Source organism: Eleginops maclovinus, chromosome 16 (genome assembly GCF_036324505.1).
Source record: "Eleginops maclovinus isolate JMC-PN-2008 ecotype Puerto Natales chromosome 16, JC_Emac_rtc_rv5, whole genome shotgun sequence".
NCBI lineage: Eukaryota > Metazoa > Chordata > Actinopteri > Perciformes > Eleginopidae > Eleginops > Eleginops maclovinus.
Genome location: NC_086364.1, coordinates 22,470,797 through 22,493,200, shown reverse-complemented (window position 1 = coordinate 22,493,200; position 22,404 = coordinate 22,470,797). Strand labels below are relative to the sequence as shown.

General features: G+C 44.1%; 2 protein-coding genes across 3 annotated transcripts in view; one reads left to right on the top strand and one right to left on the bottom strand.

The window, feature by feature from the left end:
* Positions 1–1,879: 1,879 nt before the first annotated feature.
* smarca4a (SWI/SNF related, matrix associated, actin dependent regulator of chromatin, subfamily a, member 4a) overlaps positions 1,880–22,404 on the bottom strand; it is a 21,579-nt gene continuing 1,054 nt past the window's right edge. The window contains exons 2-34 of one of the 2 annotated variants that reach the window (XM_063903567.1): positions 20,528–20,791; positions 19,711–19,843; positions 18,398–18,844; positions 18,083–18,181; positions 17,461–17,716; positions 17,253–17,379; positions 16,652–16,825; positions 16,393–16,566; positions 15,725–15,892; positions 15,588–15,632; positions 15,146–15,276; positions 14,924–14,987; positions 14,709–14,830; positions 14,235–14,382; positions 13,986–14,149; positions 13,822–13,888; positions 13,189–13,299; positions 12,866–13,108; positions 12,659–12,772; positions 12,426–12,533; positions 12,234–12,320; positions 11,799–11,845; positions 11,549–11,715; positions 11,195–11,358; positions 10,529–10,795; positions 9,436–9,519; positions 8,971–9,189; positions 8,557–8,819; positions 7,795–7,903; positions 7,589–7,690; positions 3,733–3,871; positions 3,499–3,638; positions 1,880–2,587 (exon numbers count right to left, since the gene is read on the bottom strand). In XM_063903567.1, coding sequence (XP_063759637.1) covers positions 2,555–2,587; positions 3,499–3,638; positions 3,733–3,871; positions 7,589–7,690; positions 7,795–7,903; positions 8,557–8,819; positions 8,971–9,189; positions 9,436–9,519; positions 10,529–10,795; positions 11,195–11,358; positions 11,549–11,715; positions 11,799–11,845; positions 12,234–12,320; positions 12,426–12,533; positions 12,659–12,772; positions 12,866–13,108; positions 13,189–13,299; positions 13,822–13,888; positions 13,986–14,149; positions 14,235–14,382; positions 14,709–14,830; positions 14,924–14,987; positions 15,146–15,276; positions 15,588–15,632; positions 15,725–15,892; positions 16,393–16,566; positions 16,652–16,825; positions 17,253–17,379; positions 17,461–17,716; positions 18,083–18,181; positions 18,398–18,844; positions 19,711–19,843; positions 20,528–20,749 — 4,938 coding nt within the window. In that variant the 5' untranslated portion in view covers positions 20,750–20,791 and the 3' untranslated portion in view covers positions 1,880–2,554. The remainder of the gene's footprint in view (positions 2,588–3,498; positions 3,639–3,732; positions 3,872–7,588; positions 7,691–7,794; positions 7,904–8,556; positions 8,820–8,970; positions 9,190–9,435; positions 9,520–10,528; positions 10,796–11,194; positions 11,359–11,548; positions 11,716–11,798; positions 11,846–12,233; positions 12,321–12,425; positions 12,534–12,658; positions 12,773–12,865; positions 13,109–13,188; positions 13,300–13,821; positions 13,889–13,985; positions 14,150–14,234; positions 14,383–14,708; positions 14,831–14,923; positions 14,988–15,145; positions 15,277–15,587; positions 15,633–15,724; positions 15,893–16,392; positions 16,567–16,651; positions 16,826–17,252; positions 17,380–17,460; positions 17,717–18,082; positions 18,182–18,397; positions 18,845–19,710; positions 19,844–20,527; positions 20,792–22,404) is intronic. The other variant, XM_063903568.1, reaches the window with a different exon arrangement.
* On the top strand, positions 4,052–6,949 carry LOC134877897 (protein FAM200A-like). The gene is made up of 2 exons (XM_063903572.1): positions 4,052–6,379; positions 6,518–6,949. Exon 1 carries the CDS (start codon positions 4,295–4,297, stop codon positions 6,374–6,376), a length of 2,082 nt encoding a protein of 693 aa, XP_063759642.1. The 5' UTR covers positions 4,052–4,294; the 3' UTR covers positions 6,377–6,379; positions 6,518–6,949.

Here is a 22,404-nt window from a genome sequence, read left to right as displayed (position 1 = left end):
GTGAACGGATAAACATTATAAATAGGGGGACTAAAAGTACATGACACTTTGTGAAATAGTAGCAAGTAATGGCTAAATAGTTGATAGCTTGAACAGTTAAAAGTTTAGCTAAAAGTTATGGACAGAGGGTTGAAACTGTTATGTTAGCTAAAGGTAATAGTGAAAATAGCTAGCTGAAAGTAAGGGACAAACGGTAGAAAAACTGATCAAAATAAGGGGCTTATAATACTTGATTCTATGTGACACAATATGCTGAAATACTGAGCTAGTTGGAACACATAAGATAGTTAGCTGAGGGTATTAGGGTTAGCTTAGCTTACAAGAAATTACAAAGTTGAAACAGGTTAGCTAAAATAAAGGTTTAGAAATGCTAAATAGTTAGCTAGAAGTGATGAACAGTTCAAATGATCACATGATCAACTAATAAACAACTATTAAAAGGACACTAAATGCTTAAAGAACGTTGTGAAAAAGCTGCAAGTCATTGACAAAGGGTCAAAATAGTTAGCTAAGTTACACAGTTGAAAAAGTTAGCCAAAAGTTATGAATAGAGGCTTGAAAACATGAATTTAGCTAAAGGTTTTAGACTCAAACGTAGCTTTTAGTAATGAATAAACAGCTAAAAACATCTAAAAGTAATTGAAAGGTCCCATTGGATTCGCAGATTCATGGCTGCCGCAACTAGCTTCTGCTAACAGTAGCATTAAAGAAGAATATCCTCTTAAGTAATGCAAGGGTTAAATAACATACAGTTTGAAATGAAGGCAAATGTACACATGGCATTGTTTATAAAAGGGTATTTCGGTTCATCAGAGGGTGCTCTGAGGACATGCCTCAAGCAGTGGTTTCCAACATCTTACACTGTGGGACTCCTCCAGACAAAGCTTCGAAAAAGGGGCCCCTAAACCCCCTCCTCAGTTTCCTCGTGTGATTTGGCTCACCTCCCAGACTCTTTGAGGATCGTTATTATGCTATTGGATTCCAGAGTCATTCAACAATTGAGCCAACATAGTTTAAATGACTATACCAAACACATAGAAGGTCTTTTCTTGGTCATTTATTAGTAGTTTCCGACTCTGGGAAAGTGGGAAAAAATGTAGAATTCCTCAAAATGACGGTTTCTGAAGTGCCTTTTTAAAATTAGATTGCACACATTTAGGCAGTGTGTACATCTTTTGCTGAAAACTAATGGGATATATTCCCAGAACATACCCTGAGCCAAACTATTAAAAGGTTTGGAGGCTTACCTATCACTTTTAAAACATGTTAAGTAAAGGTTTGAAGGTCTTATAGCCAAAATGCATAGTCTTAGAGCAGGAGTACAAGTAAAAATGACTGAATTAAGATAAAAGCGACTTACTTTTACCTGAAAAATGACACTTACTGCCGAGAAAACGATGGTTTGGTAGCAGATCGTCATGCATGCCACGTCCTGTTGGTTTTGACAGGTTTACAGTCAGAATATATAGTCTTAGATCAGGAATTGAGTAATAAATGACTGTTTCTGAAGTGCCTTTTTAAATCAAATTGCACACATTTAGGCAGTATGTACTTCTTTTGCTGAACACTAATGTTATATATTTCCAGAACATACGCTGAGCCCCACTCCTAAAAGGTTTGGAGGCTTATCTACCATTTGTAATACCCGTTTAGTAAAGGTTTGAAAGCCTTATAGCCAAAATATATTGTCTTAGAGCAGGAGTAAAGTAAAAAAAGACTGAATTGACATTAAAAACGACTTTTACCTGAAACAGGACACTTACTGGTGAGAAAACGTTGGTTTGGAAGCAGATCCCAATGGATGCTGCTTCCTGTTGTCAGTAGGCCATCTAGTGTACATGCGAGATGAGTGCACTCCAAAAAAGGGAAGACAACTTGGTAATTATGAGATGCCTTTATTGTACTTTTTGGAATCCAGTGACACCGACACGAGAAAATGGTCCTATCCCTCCCTCCCCCTTTACATACACACCCTGAGAGGGAGGGTCTGCAGGGTGGGATGTACCGTGATCCCGCTTGTAGTCTTAAATTAAACACAGAGATAATAGCGAAGACAAATCCAGGTGCATTTCCACAGACACGCACGACATGCATTCATAAAAGGGGGGGGGGGGGTGGGGGGAGAACTTCAGAGTGACTCCTGGTTCACATGTTCGCTTTTTGTCTTTAAAGTAAAAAGACGATGACAGAATGAATACCACTTACAAAAAAACAAAAACAGTTAGCTGTCTTTATGGCCCACGATCAGTCTATATAATTCAGGCTCTGTCAATTTTCCACTTACAGGAGAAAACAAAAAGGCAAAGAGACACGACTATTCATACTGGGGAAAATGGTTTAAATATGGAAGTGAATGGTCATAGCTTTCATATTTTAATTTCATTTGTTTTTTTATTATCAGTATACTTTAATGAGAATACAACTGTCCCACTAAAAATCAGCTGATCTAGGTAAAACTAGGCCTCCTCCACCGACTGTCTCCCTGCTGTATCTAAGTAAAATATATAAAGTCCAGTCAAGGGGCGCAGTGTTGGTCCAATCAGGAGTGTGTCCTTCAGTCCTCCTCGCTGCCACTGGCCGAACGCTCCTGAAACAAACACATTACACTTAATATCCAACAGAAGAACATTTAAAAGTGCAAATAAATAAGAATAAAGGCTGTTTTTAGACTCCTAAAGGGAGAACGGACACAGCGATTGCACTTCCTAATGCTAATTCTCTTTACAGCAAGGAGAAAAGTGAGAGGCATTATTATTTATTTGGGAAATTTGAACAACTTCATCTTAATTTGTCAAATATTCTAGAAATATGGTCTGTAGAAACGGACTTATTTTCATGGCAAATTGATAAAACGATAATACTTCAAAACAGATTTGGAGATTCATTGGTAGATTATCAGATAAACTGGCAAGTGTTTGTTATGATTCAATGTTTGCTTTAAGTGACATCAAAAGTCTAAAGTGTTATAAATGATCTTTACAATTTCCAGTTTTTCTCAAAAATCCTCACCTGAGATTTCATTGGAAAAATGACAATACGTGACTTATTTCCATGTCTTATTTGAGCACAATTAAACCTTTTTTTTATTGATCGATGATCAGTTGATCCAGGTTAAACAAGGAAAGCTCTCAAACATTCATTTACTCATTGTTCAAGCTATATGGGAAATGCCTAAAAGGAAATGAGTTTGTTGCATTGCATTGTTGGAGGAGCCATATCTACCCTGTAGCCGCCGTGCACATGAACATCTGTACACAATACAACGATACTAATGAAAAAATGATCTCAGAATAACTTCAAATGCCATTTTCTAATTTCCACGAGTCTAAGGCAATGATTTCCTTGTTCTGATGCAGCAGCTCAACACACAAAGACATTTCATTTGAAATCATTTCAAGCAGAGAAGAAGGAAAATCCTCCCATTCAAGAAGCTGGAAGCAATGACTGAACTATCAGCAGTTAATCAGAATGAAAATGACTACATGAACGTCTGCTCACCTCTTCCTGCTCCTCCTCGCTGTCGTCGTCGCTCACCACAGGTTTTGCTCGGGCTCCGCGGCCCCTCCGTCGCTGACTCTTTCCCCCCCGATCGCCTTTCTCTTTCCGGCTCAGCTTGATCTTCACCTTCACCGAGCGAGCTGAAACACGAATCAAAAAGCCAAGCGTCACGTTCCTGCCGCCTGTTTAGTTTTAGCTCTTAGAAGGTGAAGAGGAAATAAAAGCGTTACTGACACTCACTCTCAGACTCGGAGCCTTCGTCGATGTCGTCCTCCTCTTCCTCGCTGTCCTCTCCCTCGCTTTCGTCCTCCTTCTCGATCTTCTGTCGGACGCTGGTGAAGACTGACTGCAGCACGATGGAGTCCTCGTAGATCTGAGGAGCACAGAGAGACATTGAGGTTACTTTCAGCATTCATGTGAAGAATTCATGCTTCTGTCACTCTCCGTTTGTGAGACGGAGTTTCATCAGGGGATTATCTGCTGGTTTTTAATGAGCAAAAAGTTCATTCATTCATAAACAAAAACTTGTCTTCCAATTACGGATTCATTTACTTATTGTTTAAGCCAGGGGTTTTCAACCGGTGGTCCGCGGACCCCTGGTGGTCCGCGGCGGCATTGCATGTGGTCCGTGACAAGAGCCTATGTTGATCAGTTCACCATTGTTTTTTTTTAATATAAATTCGCTTTGATATTTCAACACATTTCCAGAATACCGTTACATATCGTGAAAAATATGTTTAAAATAATATAAAGGAAATTCAAGCTGACAGAATGTAGCCTTGCGCCTATCCAGTCTATGGTAGCCTGTGATTCGCTAATGGTAATGAGTTGCGTCGCTAACCTCACTTATTATTCATTACGTACAGTCTTGCGAGCAAAGTTGACACACATTTATAAGCATAGCCGACGAGAGTATTTTAAGATAGGTTGTAGTACAGCAAACATTTGTTACATATGTACTAGTCTAGCTATATATCTAGCACCAATGGATCGTTTTGTAGTGAGGAAAGTGCCAGAGGGACAGGCTGCCATGACAGAGGGTCAGGCTGCCACGACAGAGGGACAGGCCGCCACGATAGGGCAAGGACAGGCTTCCGAAGCGTCAACTTCGCAAAAAAGACGAAAAAGAAAATACAATGAGGAATATGTTAAATATGGATTCACAGTGACGACAGACAGAGCAGGAGAGGAGGTACCACTGTGTTTCGTATGTTCAACAATTCTCTGTAATGAAGCTATGAAGCCGTCGAAACTTACGCGGCATATGGAGACGCATCACGTCCACTTGAAGGCCAAACCCGTTGAGTACATGCAACAGATGTTGCGTGATTTCAAAGGACAGCAGGCTACCATGAGGAAGAGTGCAAAAATAAATGAAAACGCACTGAAAGCATCGTATCTGGTCGCTCTCAGGGTTGCAAAAAGTAAGAAGCCCCATACCATTGCAGAGCAGCTTATATTGCCAGCAGCCATAGATATGTGCAGAGCTATGGTAAGCGAAGAATGTGCCAACAAATTAAAAACTATTCCGTTGTCAGACAACACAATCGGAAGACGAATTGGGGAAATGGCAAATGATGTCAAAGACCAGCTGATGGCAAAACTTCAGACAGTTCTGTTTTCCCTTCAAATCGACGAGACGACAGATGTTACTAATGATGCGCAACTGTTAACATTTGTGCGATACGAGGACAGTGGCACTATGTGCGAGGAATTTCTTTTTTGCAAACCACTGCCCGGGCGAACTACCGGTGTAGAAATATTTAAAGCACTGGACGATTTTTTCACGGAGCACAATATCTCGTGGCAGAGGTGCGTTGCATTATGCAGCGATGGGGCCCGAGCCATGAGTGGCAGCAAGACTGGACTGTTTGCGCATGTAAGGAGGGTGGCTCCGGGGGTAATTTGGACACACTGCCTGATTCATAGAGAGGCTCTCGCCTCCAAAGATCTCAGTGTTGAGCTCAGTGGTGTGTTTGATGTCGTTGTCAAGACGGTCAACTTCATAAAACGAAACGCATTGAATACACGCCTGTTTTCATCCCTATGCCATGACTTGGGAAGTGAACACAGCTCTCTCCTTTATCATTCAGAGGTGCGTTGGCTGTCTCGCGGCGCTGTGCTCGCCCGTGTGTTTGAACTACGCGGAGCTATCTACGAGTTCTTGTGCGAGAAGCATTCTGATCTGGCTTCCAATTTCAACGATAGTTACTGGTTAACTAAGCTGGCGTACCTCACAGATGTTTTTGCAGAGCTGAACAAGTTGAACAGCTCCATGCAAGGGAGAGATGCAAACGTCATGCAGCTCTACGAGAAGCTCGACGCATTTGTGAAAAAAATGTCAAAGTGGATCGAACGAGTGGAGAGCAATAACTTGGCGATGTTTCCTTCAGTTGAGGAATACCCTGACAGCACTGACATCAACGACACTATATGTGAGCATTTGAGGAAGCTTGTGCGTCAATTCGCAAAGTACTTCACTGATTCGGAAGAGTGGCGCCGTGACAGCAAGTGGATCCTGCTCCCATTCAGTGACGATGCATCAGTAGGGTCAAGTCTGACGGCTGTGGAAGAGGATAAGCTGATTGAGATGTCCACAGACTCTGTCAGGAGGCATATGTACGACACACAGCCCCTTGTTAAATTCTGGATAAGTTGCCAGACAGAATTTCCACAGCTTGCTGCAAAAGCAATGAGGTGTCTTTTGCCCTTTCCAACCACATACCTGTGTGAGAGTGGTTTTTCTACACTGGCGTACTTAAAGAATAAGTACAGGGCTAGGCTTGATCCAGAGAATGACATGAGACTGTCTCTGTCTACCATTTCGCCACGAATAGACAGGCTGTGTGGACTTCACCACGCCCAGATATCACACTGACAGGTAGGCCTAATTCTCCCATGTTTTCACTGTTACGACCCTGGCGGGTTTAGGCCCCGCCCTGTGTTAATGGTAAGCCTGTTCTCTCTCCCTGCTTTTCTCAATCTCTCTCTGCTTTTCTCAATCTCTCTGTCTCTACAGCAGGTGATTGGTGACAGGTCTGTCCTGGCTGGGTTATAAAAGCCCTGACCAGCCAGCAGTTGAGGCTGCCTTGGTCTTCATTTGTTGGATTTTGGTTCTCCGGTGTTGTTGGATTTTTGTTCTCCGTTGTTGTTTTGTCACACACCTAGACTGACTTTGCATGACATTTTTAGTTACTTTTCCCAATACTGAATTGCACAACACTTTATTATTCTTTATTCTTTCTTTAAAATAATCTTTAATTTAATTTAATTTAATAAATCTACTTTTATTATTATAAAATCTGCGTGGCCTCTCTTTCATGTTTCATGCATTGAGCTATGCATGTAACACCAAATACACACGCGCACGCGCAGGCACATCAGTGGGCCGCGGATTGCTTTCTAGTCCGAATGGTGGTCCCTGGGACAAAACCAGTTGAAAACCCCTGGTTTAAGCTATCATGGTCACGCTCCAAAGGAATTTAGCTTGTAGTTGAAAATGAGTTTAAAGCATGTGGGATTGACCTCTACAAACAAACAAGATTATAAAACAAAACAAAAATGATGTGGCACATTTGATATTGAATAGGTTCATGTCCTTTATACTGTCGATATGTCCTTAGACTCATCATTTCTTCCCTCTTTAAAGATTTGAATGCCTGTACACTTCGCTGCTGCGACGAGACATTTTCTAAATCTGGGACCAATAAAGTTCCTATCCATCGAGTCATTTTCTTTCTGTTTGTTAGCGGCGACTGTGGCTGTGAGGGAGTGCTGTCGTGTTTGAACCAGAATGTTGCTGGTTCGATCCCAGCCCGTGCAGTCAACATGTGGATGTGTCCTCGGGCGAGATACTGAACCCGGAGTTGCTCCTGATGGCCAACGGTGTGTGAGTGTGTGTGAGTGTTAGCTTCCCTGTAGCGGGTGGTGCTGTCTGTAACGTGTTTTAAAGTTGCTTCATAAATAAAGTGCATCATTATGTTATTATTGTTAAACTGCCTCTATTTCACTTTAATACACATTTCCCAGACCAACCATTGTACTCCGTTTAAATGCTAGGCTTAGGCTTGTCTCTTAACATGCGTCTCACCAGAGAGCCCTCCAGGTTGAAGGTCTGGGCGTTTTGACAAAGCAGCATCACGTCCTTCTCCAGGTCGTTCAGGCTGCGGTACTTATGGCTGCGGATCCTCTCCTGGGGGGGGGGACACACACACACACAGAGGAAATCACAGTCAGACAAACAGACCACCACAAACATAACTGTGAATATAAAACCCGGAGAGCAGAAAGACTCACCTTGATCTTCCTGAAGTCCACGGGTTTGCGGATGAGCTCGTAGTACTCGGGCAGCTCTTTGCGAGACGGCAGCTGGATGAAGACTTCGCTCAGCTGTCGACCGTTGTTCCTGAAACCCAGAGGAGTTCCCTTATTACCAATCACTGAGGGTCAAGGCTGTGTCTCAAATATAACACTTAGTAAACCCATAGCGCAGGGTTTGGTATGCATGGTACTCGGCCCGTATGTACCAGGTATTACAGTAAATGAGTGTAAGAACGGACTTCAGAATAAGAGCCACTTTTTTCTAAACATTAAGCATTATTCACTGACGTAGTAATAATTAATAAACAAAAGAAAAATTATAATGGAAAGGAAAATGAAAGATCTACTGCTTGCAAAAATGCAAAACAATTATGTAAATTGTAAAACTAAAAAGACAAACTGCTGGATGATTTAAAGACATTCTGATGTGGACTTTAAAAACATCTTAAATCAGGACATTCTTATTAAGATTTTCAAAATAAAAGGCCTCTTAAATCCGTACAATCTGATGTGGTTTTTCAAAATAAAAGGCCTCTTAAATCCGTACATTCTGATGTGGATTTTCTAAATAAAAGCCTTCTTTAACTTCATAAACACAGCTCTGTTACCTCTTAAATTCAAACTATCTAACCAGGACAAACACGCTGCTAATGGTCTAATGCTGAATTGAATAGTTATTTTAAAAACAAAGACATATTGTACATCACTGTTAATATAAATATTCAACAGCTGTCTTACCCGTCCTTATATTTGATGACGGCATCCACGATCTTCTTCATCTTCTTGGTGAGGGCCGAAGGGTTGGGGGAGAGTTTCTCTGCGGGGGGGCGTCCTCGTTTCTTGGCCTTCTTGCCGTCCTCGTCTTTGTCTCGCACTCGGCCGCTGCTGGAGCCGGGCGTGGCCGGACCGCTGTCGTGGTCCCGGTCCTTCTTGCGCTTCCTGGTCGTCTTTTTGTGACGCACCTCCTCCTCGATGTCCTCCAGGTTCCCCTCCTCTATGGCCTGTGGGGAGGAGACATCATCACAGAGTTAAATATGGCTTACAACTTACTAAGCGTCACTACCGCTAAGCTAAATGCGGCTAATGTTGGACTATAAAGGAACTAGAGCACGGTCACATGACTTCCTCCTAAGACACGTGATAACGTCTCACCTTCAGCCACTGTTTCTCAGTGAGCGAGTCGCTGTAGTCGACCTCCTTGCGTTGGCGGGATCCTCGGCCGAACATCTTCTCCTCCTCTTCCTCGCAGGTCAGCCTCTCCACCTCAGCGTCGTCCTTCAGGATCCAGCTGGGCATGTCGTCCTCCTCCATCAGACGCGGCTTCCTCTTGGGGTTGCGGGCGTCCTCGCGGCGCCGGTCTAGATCCATGCGCTGGAAGAACACAATGAGTGAGGCTTATTTTAGAAAGCACATTTCAACAAGGGAGATACTCTGGATGGAACACACGGATTCTAGCCTCTGCAGACCATTTACATGCACTGAAACTTACTGAGCACGCTACAGGGAAAGGGAAAACCCCCAGAGAAAGAGTAACAGGAGAATTTCTATAACATTTCGACTCATCGTGCAGCCCCTGGTTTCGAAGTGATTCAAGACGAGGAAGATTCTGAAACTGACCATGAACAGCTCAAACTCCTCTTCACTCCTGGCGATCATCTGGTTGACGGTCTCATCATCGGGGACTTCATCCTCCTCCTGTTGCTGAGAAAAACCAAAACCAAAGGGTGTTCAGTGACAGAGGTCTAACGGTGAAGTTATATACAGAGGATATCATCATCATCATCATCATCATCATTATTCACAAGGGAAAGCTATGGAGGTATTTCATGAAAATCTGTATTTCACAGTCTTCCCCTAAATAAGTGGTTTTCTAGATAAATACAGTATGAGGGCGATACTGAGGGCGCAGAGACCCGGTTACCCGGTTTAGATAAAACCCTGGCAGTGTCTGAAGATTAGACTTCAATAGATGTGTTGATGGCGGTCCTGTCTGTGCATTTCCAATACTTTTGGACTCTTAAACATAGAAACGCTCTGGATTAATTGGATCACACGACATCTTTCACAGCCAGTACTCCTTATTCTACATATGTTTGAATCCAGATATAATACTTATAATATCACTTCAGCCTCATCTTTAATCCTTTAAGCATTTCTACAATAACCAAAAGGGAACACAGAGCAGTGGTGGAGTGCTTACAGATTACAGACACCACTTTTATCCATCATAAATGTTGTGTTTTACATTTGATTGCTTCAAGGCTTCTTGATATGCTCCAGGCTTTTGAACATATTGCACTGAACTTTGAGAGGTTAAGTCAACACCTATGATGTTCCTGGTCATATCAAATGAATGGGTAACCCTAGCTTATGTTCATCCATCAGAAAGTAGACCCACCAATCAAATGTTTGTATATTTATTCACGTAAACCAGTCGTCTGAGACTTTGTTTACAGCTTAAAAGAGTGATAGGCTAAATGTGGTGATGATTAATGGTGTTTGAGTAACTGTAAGAGTCATATTTTAACCGGGAAAACAAGAAGAAAGGGGGGGAGAAACGAACACGATTGGAGGGTTAAATATAAAATCTACTCCTTCGACATCTGGTGTATAGGAAAGACATTTAGGAACTCAAATATCTGAAATGACAGAGAGAGAAGGGGAAAGAGACTGGAGGAGTAGCAACACAGTTGTTCGCTTCAAAACTCACCCATGCCCCCCGAGCACGGCCCCCTGTCTGGGCCACGACCTCGTCCTGCTCCTCGTGCTCCAGGATGGCCTGCAGGAAGGCGCGGCGCTCGCAGCCCGACGACTTCTGGTCGAACATGCCGGCCTGGATGACCTTCTGGTCCACGTTCAGCTTGTACTTGGCGGCGGCCAGGATCTTCTCCTCCACGCTGTTGACGGTGCAGAGGCGGAGGACGCGCACCTCGTTCTGCTGCCCGATGCGGTGAGCTCGGTCCTGGGCCTGCAGGTCCTGGAGGAGAGAACAACATCAGGGGTTTAGTTTGGAGGACTGAGGACATTTCAGCATAGCCCCTGTTTCTGAGTGTCTTTCTTCATCGTTTCTGAAGAAGAGCGCAATTTAAACTTCACAGGAAAGCACCAGAGATGTCTGGAGAAATTGAAAGAAGCTTGTTTCCAGCTGTTTCTGTTAGACGTAAACTACCAAAGCAAACTTAAAACCCATTTCTTTGAGCGGATCAACCAGGCGGACCCTGGATGTTGCTACCAGTGAGTCATTTATCTCTGTTCGTAGATCCACTAAAGTAACACAAAGAGATGATACAATCCAAGGGGGCGAAGCTTGTCTGTCACACAAGAAGCGGTTGTGGAGATCGCCCTGCAGCGCCCTGTCAGCCCCTCTCCTCAGTACCTGGTGAGGGTTCCAGTCGCTGTCGAAGATGACGACGGTGTCAGCGGACTGCAGGTTGAGGCCCAGACCTCCGGCCCTGGTGCTGAGCAGGAACACAAAGTACTCCGAGGCCGGGTCGTTGAACGTCTTCAGCAGCATGCCACGGTCCTCCGCCTTAGTGGTTCCTGTGGGGGGGAGGAAAGATTAAGAGTGTAAGTAAAGGGGATCTTTGTGTCAAATGTTTAAGATACGTTTTGTTCAGCAGGATAATCTTTTCATACTAAGACCACTTTTTATGAAGTAGCAGCACGGTCACATGACTTCACCTCACCACCGCTAAGCTAAGGTGAGGATTAATTCCGGCACATTTCTCACCGTCCAGACGCAGGTACTTGAAGCCGCGGTAGGCGAAGTAGTCCTCCATGATGGTCATGAGCGAGGTCATCTGACAGAAGAGCAGCACTTTGTGGTCCGTGGCCCTCAGTTTGGGCAGGATGCGATCCAGCAGCTCGAATTTACCAGAGGAGCGGTACAGGTCGGGGCTGGAGGGGCAGAAATAAAGACATTGAGCCAACATGTATCCACTTCCTGTCCCAAAACACACACCATATCAAGGGTTACTCACCCGCTCACGATTCCTCCGGAGTAGCCGAGATGCTCAGAGAAACTCTCCTGTAAAATAAACACGCTCAGATTTACTGCAGCCATTACAAATCCTTAAAAAATGATAGGAACGTTATTTAAATAATGACATCATCAAGGTATATAGATTATTATTTCATAAAAAGGTTCAAATAAAGCAAGTCCCATCAAAATCATGCATAAACCTTCCAAAATATTAAAATAAATATGGATATTAAGCAAATCTACACTGGCAACTCAGTTTTAGGATTAGATATTCTAAATTAAACTGAATAAAACCATTTAAAGAAACCAGAATTCATGCAGGTCTGTGTGGCTCGTTACATGTCTGTTAAGGTGTGTTAAAGCGGACTAGAAATCACGCTTCAGAGAGACTCCTACTCCTCTGAATAGCTAAAGATAAAGACGTTTAGTTCACCTCGATGTGCTGGAACATGTACGGGTGGTTGCAGATCTTCCTCAGCTGCATGATAGTGTTCATCAGGGTCTTCGTGCCACCTTTACCCTGGAGACGGAAAGATAAAACAGCTGTCAGCGTCTGTTGTTTGAGCTTTGACACACTGTACTGTAAATGCTTGAAAATACAGTGTGAAGACGTCTCTCCTCTCACCTTCTTGTCTTTCTCTGAGCCGTCGGTGAGCAGCACTCCCTTGGCCTGCATGTGTCGGTACAGGACTCTCTGCAGGGCCGACATGTCGCACTTTATCACGTACTCCACCTGGAAGACGACAATGAGGAGGGGGAAAGATGAGCAAAGACACCGCCTTATATTGTGTTTCTAACATGCGCCCAGAGACGCTGGGATCTGGAGCTTCTGCAGAAACACTGAGGGATGTATTTCACCTTCTCCGGCAGCTGAGCCTCCACCTCCTTCTTGAGTCGGCGCAGCAGGAACGGCCGGAGCACTTTGTGTAAACGCCTGATGATGAGGATGGTTTCCTCTTCGTTCAGGTCCACCTTCAGAGGGAAAGAGAAGAGAGGATGAGGAGGGTACGCTAAACAAAGATGTTTTAAGACCCCCCCCCGTCAAAACCATGAACCCGGACCCACCTTCTCCCCGGTCATGGCGAAGGGGGCGTTGAACCACTGCTCGAAGGTGGTGCAGCTCTTGAAGATGGTGGGCAGCAGGAAGTTGAGCAGCGCCCACAGCTCGGGCAGCTTGTTCTGAAGGGGGGTGCCGGTGAGCAGCAGGCGGCGGGGGGCCAGGTAGTGAGTGTTGAGGACCTGCGTCAGCTTACAGTGGTGGTTCTTCATCCGGTGGCCCTCGTCCACGATCATGTACTTCCAGCGGAGCTACGGGAGGGAAGGGAGACGTTATGACAGGGCTTTGCATGAAGGGATATTTAACCTGGGGTCTGAGGACGCCAGCTCACCTTGGCTAGCACCTGCTTGTCTTTGATGATGTACTCGTACGTGGTGAGCAGCACGTTGAATTTGCCGCTGCGCAGGATGGGGAGGAACGCACGGCGGGCAGCAGGAGAGCCCTGAGGAACAACAGCATTTACTTTAATGAATGCATCGTAGGGTGTGGTACTGACCCCGGCTCTAAACCCCCATGAGAGGGTTTCAGAGGCAGGTTTTGATTCAAATAATTAAAAAGTGATAATTCAAGAAATTAAACTGATGTTTCTTAAGAAAAGTGTAGTTAAAACTAACATGCACTGTAGAAAGTGAATCAAAAGATCACACAAAACTAATTAAAGATGTGATGGGAATTATTACTCTATTATTTGTATGTATTGATCCTTCCATACGTTTATTTCATTACTGTTTTTATTGATCTCTTTTTGCAGATACAGCTAAATAAAAAAGGGAAAAGTGTTGACCAAGATGTGAACATGAATGTATAATGATCTGAAATCAAAAACAAGTTAAAAATAATAATAAATGTGATGGAATAAAAAGACACCCTTTAACAGCTTCAGGTGTTTGATGTGTTTAAGCCCTCTTTTAGCAAACTGTTGACAGCATGACAAAAAGAGTCATATAAAAAGCAGTTCTCTCACCTTGTAGGACACTTTCACAACAGACGGGGCCCACTTATCAAACTCGTAGACCCAGTTTGATAAAGTTCTGCAGACAAAAGACACAAGGGGAAAGTTCTGAGTCGGCTCGACATGTGAAGAATCCTTTGAGAGGTTTAGGAAGGAGGAAGAGGAGGAGGTCTTACGAGAGAGGTACGATGATGAGGAAGGGCCCGTTGAGGCGCTTGTACTCCATGAGGTAAGTGATGAGGCCGATGGTCTGGATGGTTTTTCCCAAACCCATCTCGTCAGCCAGGATACCGTTCAGGTTGTTGTTGTAGAGAGACACCAGCCACTCCAGGCCTTTAATCTGAGAGGAGTCACAGTCAACGTCAGGCAGATCCACACCCACCCCTACATCAATGCTGCTTTAATATTCTACAGCGTGCGTTTACCTGGTACTGCTTGAGCTGGCCGTTGATGAGCAGCGTTGACTGGTTGTCCACCCGCTCAGTGACAGCGTGAGCCACGGCGTAGTACGACTGCAGGCCGCGGTTGAAGCTCGCGCTCCCGTACTCGTCGTCCACATCCTGCTTAGCGTGTCTGGAGGAAGACGGGAGAGAGGACAAGATATAATGAGGTTTAGTTTTAAAAGATGCAAAAGAAAAGCAACATATTATTAGAGTTATAGAGTGAGTCCTACAACAGAAAGATTAGGGAATAAATGAGACGACTAAACGTCATCACGTCCAACGTTAGCCTCCTTTAGCTTAGCGGTGGAGACGTGAAGTCATGTGACCGTGCTGTAGTTCCTTTATAGCCCAACATTAGCCTCCTTTAGCTAACATCAGGATTGGCCTACAACAGTACCTCCTCCCTGCATCACTCCATTACAGACGGATCTATTAACACCAAAATGTCCCTCTTACTCGATGATGTGCAGGACGTCCACTTCAGGGACTTCGTCGGGGTTGGGGATCTTCTTCTTCTCCTCTACTGCCGCCGCTGCTGCTGCAGCCGCAGAGGAATGAGGCTGCTCCTCGTCTTCTTCCTGTGATAAGAAATAAAAGGAGATCAGGAAACTGTGTGCAAGAAACTACAGGAGAGCATTTTGTTTTAATTCAGAGATCAACGTGTCGCATACCTCCTCGTCATCCTCTTCTTCTGAGCCGCTTTCTTCACTGTCTGAACGCGGAGCCACTTCGTATCTGCAAAGTGAAAAGAGCTAATGTTAACTACTTTCCATACTGCTGAGAAAGTACAAGATTGGCTTCCAAAATGCGCTGGAGAAGAAGTATAATGTGGCACCAAATCTAACACTAAATGCAATCATCTCTAAATTGTACTTGAGTAAATGTACACGGACCCTGGGTTCATCTCCAGCCAGGTCTCCAGCTGTCCGGCCTTCGGAGCCTCCATCCCCGTCAGGATCTTCCCGCTGTCGGTGTGGATGACCTTCACCGGCAGGTCGCTCATCTGACTGGTCTCATCCAAAGGCTGCGAGAGGAGAGGAAGAAATTAAAGCACATTAGGTATATTAACAATCCACATCAGGGGTATTATTGCTTTGAGAAACTTTGGAATGTAAGCCTCTGGAGACCATTTACATGCACAGAAACCTATAGAACGACCTCCAGGACAATGGGGCCCCTTTAATGTAGTCTGATGACTTTAGTTTTCCTTGATTAAAACTTAGGTAGTAACACTTTTTATTGACCGAGAAAGGTGTAAAGTTCCCAGACATCAACTTAAAATATATTTAGTCACTAAAAAGTAGCGAGGAAACGTAAGGAACATTTCAGACTCACCTCTCCATCTGGTCCCAGGCCACCTCCCTCCACAGCCTCTGGCTTCTGAAAAAATGAAGAAAGAAATGTTCATTTGATGTAAAAAATACGAATGAAACGGATGGAAAGATGCCGCACACAGCGTCACACACACACACCTTCTTTTTCTTCTTCTTCTTCTTCTCTTTGAGCGCCTGCACGGCCTTGTGAGCGCGCACCAGCTCCGTCAGGTTGGCCACGTACTCGTCCGTCTGCTGCAGCAGGTAGGCCAGACGCTTGTCCTTCTTCTGGTCGATCAGCTTACGGTACCCCTCCTCATCCTCAGCCTGACGGGGGAGTCACAAGAGAGGATCAATGTTGGACAAATAAAGCTCAGAGTTCTGTTTTGTATTCATACATTCCTTATTCTTATTACTATATTAGTTTATTTAACAGCGACCTGCTTTCACGGGGCTGTAAATGCAACAGAGAGGCCGTTTTCCTTTCTGTAACTAATAAATGTTTTAGATTCACCTTAAAAACCAACATTTTAAATATGAAACATCCTGATTTAAGAGCAGAAAAGAAAAAGCCCTGACTGATCTAAGGGCTTATTAACTAGTATATCTTCAGAGGTTCTAAATAAGCTGTTTTTATTATATATTTAGCAGTCACTTTAATAAATAGTGCTCCTAATGAGTCCTCCTAAAATCAAGCGCTCACATTGAAAAAATAACAAGATTTGATCATTTTTGAAAACAAACAGAGCAGCTATCGCCGGGCTCTGGAGCTCCACTGCAGCGTTAGCAGAGTGACTGAAAGCCCTCTGATGATGCACGAGTCTCACCATGAGCCTCCTCATCCTCTCCTTCTCGATGCGCTCGTTCTCCTTCTTCTGCTCGCGCTCCGTGTTGGCGTGGTACGTGGCGACGGCCTTCGTGGCCTTCTGGATCTTGGCCGTGATCGAGCGGTGATACTCCTTGAAGTCCTTGGCGTGCTGCAGGATGCTGTTGAGGTATTCCTGACAAACAAACAACAACACCAGGCGTCAGATTCCAGAACATCTGACGGTAATTCTTCTCACAGCTCAATGTTTTGTTTTGTACCTGGTGTTTCTGCCGGCGTTTGCGCTCCTGTTCGATCTTCTGCTGTTTCTCCAGCTTCTCCGTGATGCGGGCTTCACGCAGAGACTGACGTTTGCTGCGTTTGTAGGCTTTAGCGTTCAGGGCGGTTTCCAGCGCCGTGTCCCGACGCATGCAGACCACTACCTCCTGACGCAGCTGCAGAAAATCACACCAGGCTCAGAATCAGCTTTATTATTCAGGGGAAATTTGATTTTGTTTTTTAATTGTTTCAGTTTCTCCATTTAAAATTAAATTCAAAACATTTTTTTGTATAAATTAAAAGTAAAAGTAATAATAAAATAATATAAAACAAAATGTAATAAAAAATATGGATGCAAACAAAAAGTAGTAAGATTATGAAATCACATTTTAAAATAATTTGTATACAAATATTTTGGGTTAAATGTCCAAAGAAACACGATAAAAAATGTCATTTAAGACCAAATTAAAGTTTTCAATAAATACATTTAAACATAAAGAGTAAATTAAAAGATTGAATAACATATTTATACAAAACATTTTTTAAATGAAAGGTCCACACTGTACTATAACAACATGTGGTCTGTGTTTCCTGAGCGTCTACCTGTCTCTGGAAGTTGAGCAGCCTCAGGGCCTTCAGCTCGATGGTGGCTTTAGTCCTCAGATCTCCGGCCAGAGAGCCCGGCAGGTTCTCCAGCTCCTGGATACGGTGAGCAATACGAGCCTGTAGCCTGAAGAGCACATTTTAGATATTAACAACACACTCTAATATAAGAGCTTCATACTCGTGTTTTTAGGAACTGAACCCCCACCTGTACTCTCTCTCCTGCAGGATCTCCACCGGGTCCAGCCCGCGGGGCTTCTGGATGGGAGTGATGCGGTTCTGCTTCTGGTGGAGCATCATGGGAGGCGGCAGGGCGGGTTGACCGGGGGACTGAGTCTGAGGGGGCATCACAGGGGAGGCGGCGGGGGGGACGGAGGGTGGAGCGGGAGAGGGTCTGCCGGTGGGCTGTGGGGGGATCAGCTTCTGAGGGGGGTTAGAGGGGGCGGCGGCGTTCACCATCGGCCCTACAGAGAGGGATCAGAGGGTCAGACCGGCTGAGTGTGAAGCACTGACTCCTTTTAGTTTAAGTTTCAATCTTTAACACGAGCAGAAGAACCACTGAGCGGTCGGTACACGCAGAACCGTAGAGGCACACTCTTAGCCCCGTCACTCTGGAGCCGGGTATAAAGTTGGAGAAGTCGTGCTAGCTATAAAAGTTAAATAAGCACAACCCCATCCCAGTCCACTGCTGTTGTTTATCGTTGTAAACAGGGACTCGGCTCCTACAGGGCTCTGGTCCGTGCAAAAGCAAACCGGTTCTTAAGGTGAACTAACTGCGAACAGAACCAGCCCCAGCACGACACTATAACAGAACTTATTTTTTAGTTTACCTTCAGGCCAGGATTTAGGGGGTCCGTTGGTGGGCGGGCCTTGCATACCGGGGGGGACTCCTGCAGGTCCAGGAGGCACCATGTTAGGCCCCCCCATCGCTGAAACAAGAACAACAGTTTCATTTCTCAGGTCATTAGTAATAAGACAGCTAATAAATAATGGATTCCTTCAGCCAGCAGGTGTCTCTGCCGAGCCGACAGACACTTCTTTGTTTCAACTTTAATTTCATCCTCATCAGTCCCATTTTTATTAAACTAATACTAGCTATTGACAATGGATATCAGCTAAAGACTGAAGTATCTGACGTGACTCACGATGGGGTCTGTTGTAGTTTGCCTGTGCTGGTCCCGGTCCGGCTCCTGGTCCTCCTCCGGGCCCCGTGGCGGGCGACATGTTGGGCATGGGCTGCTGCTGCATCCCCGGCATGGGCCTCTTCCCCTGCACGGCCATCTGCAGGTGGTCGGGCAGCGGCTGGCTGCGGGCCAGCATCTTGTAGGCCATGATCTGAGCGCGCAGCTGGTGCAGCTGGTTCTGGTTGAATGGGGCTGGTCCTCCAGCACCACCCGGTCCAACTACAGCACCGCCGGGGCCAACTGGACCCTGGGGAGCTCCACGGTTTGGTTGACCCATCCCCTGATTTGGATCACCGCCGCCCTCCATAGGGCCAGATACAGGGCCGGGCATCATGGGACCGGAGGGCGGGCCGTTAGCTGGGACGGGGCTGGGAGCGTGGTCTGAGCCTCCCAATGGAGAGGGGTAACCTGGGGGGGGGGGACAGAGGACAGATGCATTATGGGTATGCAAAGAAAATGTTGATGGTATTCCTGTTTAAAAGACGATTGGAATCTGCATTGATAGAGCGGACTCTTGGTGCCGTCACGTTAAACATTATGATTCTGTTTAATAATCACCAGTAATGTGGTTTACTGAGAGAGTGTGTAAAGGAAATACAAATACTGTGTTTAACAGTGAGTTACATTAAGAAAATGACATCACTTTGCTGTCATGCAGTAAAACAGGGAAAAAACAACAAATACGATTTAAATAAAAACCCAGATCTGAGAAGACATCTCAGATCCCGATATAAAAACACAACTTCTGAAAAAACTATATTCTGCTAAAAGCCAATCTGCATACTTTCACTTAAGAAACATTTTGAACGAGGACTTTCAGTTGCAGTATTTCTGCCTCCTGCTCGCTGACTGTGTATTTTGTACAGGCTGCTGCTTTTGTTGTTGTCTGAAAGGGGAAACCCCCCCCTCGTCCCGCCTACTGCTGTCGGCTCACGAGCAGCAACACAAGAAGAAGAGAAACCGGCTGGATGGGTACACACACACACACACACACACACACTTGAGGTCTGTGTGTGTCAGAGTGATCTGTTCCTCCTGTGAGCAGCTCTTCAGGGATGAAAGATCCTTCACTTTCATCTGTCTTCAGTGTCGCTGTGATGTTCATAGCTCTAAGATTCAGAGGATTCAAACTAGCAACCCTCACCTGGCCGACAGACTGACCTGTAATCTGAATATCTGGTGCAATATTCACACACAGGAAGCACAATCTCTGATGAAGGCTGCTTCGATCAAGGAACAGATGCATGATACTGAAGTCGTAACGCTGATGTTACCTTGGGAGTGTTGGTCCATGGGGCTCGGAGGGGGTCCCATCCCGCTGTGCCCCCCCGGCCTCATGCTCATGCCCTTCATCTGGGCATAGCGGGGGTCGTCGGGCATTCCCTTCTCATGCATGGCTTCCATTGGCTGATTAAAACACAGAGCATTTTGATAAATAAACTTATTATATGTATACATTTTAACTTCTATACATCTCAGAGGTCAAAGTTGCTTGGCTGCAGTTCATTTTTCTGAGAGTTTTAGTTTATTTTTTGTAATTTTATGTCACATATGTTTGTGGTAATTTGAAAACGTACAAGTTCCTTTATCCTTTTAGAAAATACTCCTTCTTTTAAAGCTAAATCAACCATTAAAAAGTATCTTGGATCAGCTAGAAAATGCATCGTTACAAACCTGAAAACAGGGCTGTTTTTCAGACGACACTTTATCAAGAAGTTTAAAAAGCAGTCCCTTAAACCTCTGAAGGGAGTTCAATGCACATTCATGCAGCAGTGATATCATAGAAACCTGATGCAATGACATCGGATGTAATAGTTAAACATTACAAGAGTATTTAACGGCACAATTACTTACTGCATCTCTTCTAACTTGAATTGCATTTTGCTGATTTAAGCTTAAAATGCAGGAGTAATGTTTGTACTTCCTCCCCTCCGTTTATATTTCAGCTTTAATCTGTGTGCTTTATAGAGCCTCTGAAAAGATGCACAGCTGAGAAGAGGTTACTGCCTAATCATACTAATTAAAGATGATATTTCAGAGCCAATTTAGTGGATTCTTTACCTAAAAAGTAATAAATAAAAGCGTCCGTACTTTGTGCATCTGGTGCATGTTCTCCTGAGGATATCCTGAGGGTCCCTGTGAAGGGTGGGGGTGACCGGAGCCTGGAGGTCCCGGGCTGGGTCCCATCATGCTGTGGGTCGAGCCCGGAGAGGGGCCGGGGCTCGGGCCCATCATGCCTCCCGGAGATGGCCCCGGTCCTGGGGAGGGTCCCGGACGAGGGGTCCCTCCCATCGGGGGGTCAGGGGTGGACATCTCTCAGGGAAAGCTGGGAATGTGTGGCAGCAGAAAGAACCCCTGAGAAGAGAAACAGGAATCAAAGCACCGTCCAGAACACAGCTGTGATCAGACAATAACACATCTGCTTTATCTTTCACGGTCGACTTGTACAAATCTGACTTCTGTTTTATTTTCTAATCTGAGATGTTTAGACTTTGTTTATTTTCTACTTTGTCTTAACATGCGGCTGTGACGACAACATGTGGGATCAATAAAGCATATCTTGTCTTAAGAGTTGATGAAGACCTTCCTTTATAACAAAGCCTAAAGTGAGAGCCGGTTTAACATTGAGCAGTTTGTCCTCCTGAGTCCTACATTTAATGCTGCGTTTTGTTTCTGTTTCACATTCTCTCATGTCTTTTGTCATTTCTTGTTATTTGATTTATCTTCTACACTGTCATCTATGTTTGTTAATCTGTAAAAGAGACAAACGTGTTTTGTGATATAGGGCTATTTAAATAAACTTTGATTTGATTCATTACTTAAAATGATCAGTTTGAATAAAATCACAAAGACTGCAAAACCAAACACATTAATGTCTACTTTTTTAAAGGAAAGGAACCGTTTCTGCATTTCCAGTTCAATTAGGGCTGAAAAACAACTATAATATGTAATTATAACAAAATAAATATGTATAAATGTGTACATTACAGTACAACGAGTAGTGTGGTGTTGTTAATAATAAGACCAGATCAGATATATTCACATCTTCATGTGTTTTTTCTAAAAGCATCTGCACAAAACAAGTATTTTAATTATGAAGTCAGTCGGTCCCTAGTGTTTCAGATAGCAGTCACACTGTCGATCAGTCATACAGAAACAGTGCAGTGGATAGGTTGCGGTTTAGTATTAAAGTAACTCTTTCTAAACTCTCATAATTTCTCCTTTCGAGTTCATTATTTATAAAACAATATGAGTTTTTGAAATGTATTTTTGGAGCTTTGCAAAGTGCAAAGCACACAGAAAAGGCCTCTGATGTGCAGTTAAACAAAACCACAACTAATAAATATAAAAGTAGTTTATGTTGTGTAAACTAAATCACTACTCATCACAGGAGTAGTTTCCGTGTTGTTGTGAGGGAGGCTGCTGTTTTTAACATTTCAAGTGGGACAGATGGTCAGAACATAAATGTGAACAATGTTAAATCACAACATATCTGACATGTAAGCAACAGGTCACACAATACAGAGCATTTCCTAACCTTAGCCAGGCCTAGCCGCCATTAACCGTTATCGTTACATTACGGTTGTTATTACACAGTAAACACATCTGTTTAACCTCAAATGTTTGATAGTTTACTACGAGTTTCCTGGATTTCACTTGACACAAACTTTAACCGGAAAGTAACTCTCTGAAACTCTGTGGATCATTTCTAATTTTTGAGTTAATATATAAAATAAAATGATGTGTTTTTCAAATGTTTTGTTGTTGTGTGTAAACCACAACTCATCACAGGAGTAGTTTTTGTGTTGTTGTGAGGGAGGCTGCTTTAAGTGCTTTTATTTTCAAGTGTGACAGATGGTCAGAACCGAAATGGGTAAACAATGTGATTCACAAAACTGATACCGCATATCTGACATGTGACACACCAAAGACATGTGAATATTATCAAACACACAAGAGGTCAGATA

Excerpts from the sequence above, each read along its gene's own strand:
- LOC134877897 (XM_063903572.1), top strand. The coding sequence starts at position 4,295 with ATGGTAGCCTGTGATTCGCTAATGGTAATGAGTTGCGTCGCTAACCTC.